Here is a 5,463-nt window from a genome sequence, read left to right on the forward strand (position 1 = left end):
GCAGAAAACAATACAGAAATCACAGGGCAGAAGCTACTTACCATTTCAAAGCATAGAACCTTTGGGACTTATCTGTAATACACAGTAGAGCATGTTGCAGAATTGCCCAAGATAATCTAACTATGTAGAATGGCACAGCACGGGGGATATCAGCGCAAGTTGAAAAGCAGTTCAGCCTTATCAAAATGGCACTATGCTCAAAGCAACACAGACACCCTCTTCCAGTTCTAATGTCATCTTAAGTACCTTTGCAACCCTCTCCCTAGTGGATTAAAGACCTATTTTTTAAAAAAAAAGAGAACTGGATACCTTTCTGATAACTATTCATTTGACACGCTTATCTTCTAATTAAGGAGATAGAAGATAAGCTTTTAAGCAACTAAAGTCTTATTGCATGCAACATCATGAAACAAGTGAATTTACCTACTGATTTTGTCAGTAGGCTATCCTAGCAACTATCCTAGGCAGAACAAGCTCCTAGCACCTACAGAGGTGCTTTACAAACCATCCATGCGATGGGTTAATTCTGGAAAGCATATGAAATGAACTCTCTCTCAAAGCAATATTCAATTTGCTTTACATAAATCTTAACAACGTTGCCCTTTGAACTACAGTACCTGTGCCTGTATTTCCTTAAATTTCTTCATCAACTCTTTAATTTGCTGCTGACATTTTCCATATTCTGCCTGCAACTGCCAAAGAGAGAAGAATTCACAGCACAGAAGTGGACTTAATTACACAGAAAAGTTACTCCTCTAGTTAGTTAACACAGTAATGTATATTACAAAGCTGTTTCTTTCCAAAAGCATCATATTAAAGCCGTATTAAAACAAAAAGCTTCAATACGCTTCAACAGGTATACAAGTCTCTAAAACATCACAAACACGCAGATAAGAGGAAATCTATGAGTGCTTGCCCAACAGTAATAGGCTAGAGAGTAACAGGAAGCCATATTATTGTGAAATTAAAGACACGATTATCGAGGAGCAAGAGTTCTCAGAGCCCTACACATGGGGACTTCTTTGTCATATTTTACATAATACAAAAAAGGTAAGGAAAAACACAACAGAAAGTTACTACAAAGAAACCTGGACTGCAAAAATAGACTGCAAAGAACACGCTCCTGTTGAGATCACAAAATTAAGTAAAATACATTTGGCATGAGCTCTTCTTTAAAAGTAGATGGCAACAAAATTTTCACACAAGAATTAACAACTTCCCTATTGTCATACTTAGGTCAACTGCTTTCAAACTTTGTGACATTTTCATCACTTAGTTGACTCCTGGAGGTTTTGCTCTTGATTCTTCTATAGTGCATTACATCTGTGGATGTCTGTCTCTTCTACTCCAAAGTTCAAGTCAGTTAAGATGTGTCTTATGGATCAGGATAGATGATGCTACATGAGTAGCAGCTACATGCTGATTTGCTAGAAGCAGTTGTCTACTGACACATAAGATTAATCCATGACCTATCCGCTTTAGTCTGGTAAAATTTCTTGGGAGAAATGTCAAGACTAGCTTTGTATCAGACGTCTGAACAGATATTTAACTAGAAGGAAATTAGGGTACGTTTTCCCATAATGTAGCTGATACATGAAACACATGCAAAGGACGTTAAAAGAGAACAGACCATGTCACAGAGGGAGAGATTCACTTATTCCGATAAACTTGTTGACCTAACAGTTTTTTAGCACACTCTTGTTATTACTTATTTAAAAACAGTTTCCCTATTTTTCCAATAATGTGAGCATACTGACAACATTTTTTGCACTTTACACGAAAAAATCTGGAACAAAAAACCCTCCAAAACACCAGTATTATTTCTGTCACATTAATACATACCTCGTTGTAGGATGCTTCCTTTGCAGTCCCTTCTTCAATTAATATCTCATCAAATAAATTTAAGCTGTTTCCAGCCGGTGTAGAATTTGGAGCAGAATTGTCTGTAGAAAGAAAATTAATTACATAAAGAAAAAAGTATTTTTCTAGCCAGGTTGCATTGTGTCACTGAGGAAAACACATGACCTTATCTGGAGAAATTCCTATCCTGAATTTCAACATTTATGTTAGTTTTATTGGAAATACTTGATCCAATTTACATCAACATAAAAGGTAACAATGAAAATTAAAGTTCAACTGAAAACATTGTGTTAGAAAAATTAAGAGATATACAGGACACCTAACAACAAAGATGGGTGCATTTTATGGCTGTCTAATAAGTTGTTTTAAGTCAAAGGAGGGCTAACTCACAGTAAATCTACCTAATTTACAAAGCAAGAAGGGTTACACCTTAGCAGTGATCTGAGGTTCCGCAATTCCAGAGCCAATATATAGCATAAAGCTAGAATAAATACGTGCATCCTACAATTCATTCAGCATTTGGACAGACTTCACCTTGGAAACATTTGCAGTTGAAAAAAAATTATTGAGAAAAAGAATACTCAGACGCCAATGACGTACACATTCACAAACATGGATCAGTTGATCAGAATCAAATGGAGTTACTGTAGAGTTGGTATTGGGTTGAATACCATGCTTCTTGTGTTGAATAAATGTTCTTTGCTGCTTTATGTTCCCTCACAAACGTAAATGCCCTAGCTTTAGTTCCAAAGAAATGAAAGAAAACAAACAAACAAACCAAAAAACAACCCAAGAGCCAAAAACCCCTATTATTTAGATAACGGTGCTTTTTCCTCAAATCAACCGCTGTGCTCTGTTCACCAAACACGCATTACTGACAGGACCTGACTTAAGACACCTCTGAAATACAGATTCATTTGCAGACAAATAAATGAAGTTAGCTATCAAAGCTGCGCTTCAAACCTTTGGACAATACCATAATGCAAAGAGTATTATTAACACAATGCAAGATGACATGCAAATAACAACTTATCTGTATAAAGCAAAAATCTCACCGATCCTCTTTTCAAATATAAAAAAAAAAAGATCTCTCAGAACTAGACTACGTAAAATGTTTGCATTGCATTAAGTTATTCCTCCTTGCATCTCAGTATGTAAAATACAGACTTAGAGAATACTCTTAGATGCTGTAACAAATACAAAATGGAAAGCAAGAAAAAGATGTATAGATATTTTATGTCTGTAGGATATGGTATAGTCCTTCCATAAAAATTCAATGGCCTTACAGTAGTAAGGTCAATAGGGAAACACTTGTTTAAGTACTAGAAACAGCATTTCATTAAACAGTACACTAAGACTCCTAGAAAAGAACACGTGCTGGGTCCATTTCTTTCTTACCTTCAAAGAAGTTAAAAGAGGAAATTAATTTACATTAGCCTGTGAAATTATTGAGAAAGTAACAAAAGGTTAAAAGGACCTATTGAATGTACTGTGTCACACAGAAAGTATGTTTTGGAGCTCTCACTGGGGATTTAGTGATCACTGACTGTTGGTTCTGGTCCTGAAGCTATTTAAAAACCACAAAATAAAAGTGCTTTTTACAAGGTAAAATGTCCTGTATCAAGGCACAAATAGAATAGCTATGGTTTCTCTGCACCCCCTTATATGCCCAAGTCTCTTAAAATAGCCGGTATCACATTAAAACTATCTTATAATCATTCAACTAATAGATGTAAGAATTCTCTGCTGTATTTACAGTGTAACATATATGTCTTGAATTTAAACAAGTAGCTCACCGAAGCATATGTTACACCAACTAAATGTAAACAAAGCTACCTGTTGAAACCAGCCTAAGAAGCACAGAGACTCTATAATGCTCCAAGCCAATCAGCAAGATACAATCAACCTACCAGGAACTGTCAAACCATTGTCCAAGCCATCGTAAATATCCACTGAGCTCTCATCACCTTCCTTGAAGGGGGAAGCTTCAGCTAAAGAAAAAAAAAAAACAACAAAAGCCAAAGTAAACATTTAGTAAACTCCAACCTCTAACTTTCCCATAAAGTAAGTGATTCTAGACTGGTAGAGACTAGTAAAAGACGGGAATTTTACCCAGCAAGCTACTGCTACTGTGGAGAAAAGATCTTTAGTCACTAGGGAGCAAAGACTTTCTTTAAGACCAATTCCTAAATACTACAAGAACTGTGCATGAAGCAAATTATATGGCTTTAAGTACAAATAAAATTTAAAATTATAAACTAAGTCCACTTGATCTGAATTTGAAACTGTTTTCTAGAATACACTGAATACCAAAGTTATACAATTCAGAAACAAAACTAAAAGAATAGTATGATAAAGCCACTGCTGTTAAAATAAACATTTCTCGCTAAACAGAAAGTATTGTAACACTCTGTATCATAATTCAAAGAATTTGCTTTATTATTGCCATCTATTCACACACTGACTGGTTCTGTAAAAGTATTTTAATCTAAATGTCCTCAGTCTCTCTTCATATCTTTTTCCAATGCCTCTTATCACTCACATCTCCTCTATGTGAATCTCTCCAGTTCTGCAACAAGTATTATTACTATAAGGAAAAATATCAACATCCACAGTCCTTCTGAGCCTGGGAATTTCACAAATATGCATCAGATCAATCAACTGCAGAGCTGGAAATACTAGAGTACCTTGATTGCTGGTACATCCATACCAGGTGGTAGCGTATTTGCTCTTACAAATAGCAAACAAAGGACAATCCTCCTAACCGTTCAAATAAGTTAGGAGGTTCATTAAGACACAGCGAAGGTTAAATTATACACCATAAAACACAGGGGAGAGACCAGTTCCAGGCATCGCTTCAAAACATACGAGAAATCCAAAGTACACAGTTATGGTTGAAAACCCAAACTTACTATTGGGATATGGCTTACAATGATAGTGTGCCACAACCATTTAATTACAGTTGAAGCTCATCAGTATTTGTCCCAACTTAAGTTGTTTCCATTTTGTTTTCTAAGTTATTTACGGACCTATTTATTTTCTAAGACTGCTTGTGTTATTTCATTGCAAAACAGAAAGTAACTAACACATCTTACCACCATAGCGGGTATCAAACAGTCCCAGTCCATCCTCATCTGTTGCCATGATACAAACTCCCTATGGCTTCCCCATCTATCAGTGAAATATCAGAGGAAAGACAACAGATTAACTGACAATTTCAGAACATCGTAAAACAGAAGCATCTTGAAATAAGTCAATTACACCTGAGCTACCTGGGGCCCTTGCTCTTCAACAAAATCCAACACCAGAATGAGAAAACTCTTACATCAAGATAACAAATGTAGAGCTCTATCAAGAAAAGTAAGAAATTATCTGTCCTGTAAATAAGCATTCTGAAGATCTTCAGCTGTATGTTTTATTCACATGTATCAAATAAAGATTCTATAAAGAAATTTTGGTATGAAAACAAGCACTGCATTCTATGAACAGGTTATCTGAATGTGCATCTTAACCAGTTAAAATAATCTGATTTGATAATTCTGATTTCTTCTCTGCTGACCAGTTAAGAGCAAGTTTCCCCTGTCTGACACCGCCAGCCAAACC

At 35.7% G+C, this 5,463-nt stretch overlaps 1 protein-coding gene across 1 annotated transcript; it reads right to left on the minus strand.

Moving 5' to 3' along the window:
* Positions 1-617: 617 nt before the first annotated feature.
* LOC104071265 (CASP8-associated protein 2-like) lies at positions 618-5,032 on the minus strand (the record flags this gene model as incomplete). Its single annotated transcript, XM_009573207.1, has 4 exons — positions 4,956-5,032; positions 3,771-3,851; positions 1,843-1,943; positions 618-692 (listed from the first exon to the last, which is right to left on the minus strand). Coding segments are annotated over exons 1-4 (306 nt in total), but the record flags the coding sequence as incomplete, so codon positions are not given.
* Between the last annotated feature and the right edge of the window lie 431 nt (positions 5,033-5,463).

Source organism: Fulmarus glacialis, unplaced genomic scaffold (genome assembly GCF_000690835.1).
Source record: "Fulmarus glacialis isolate BGI_N327 unplaced genomic scaffold, ASM69083v1 Scaffold45222, whole genome shotgun sequence".
NCBI lineage: Eukaryota > Metazoa > Chordata > Aves > Procellariiformes > Procellariidae > Fulmarus > Fulmarus glacialis.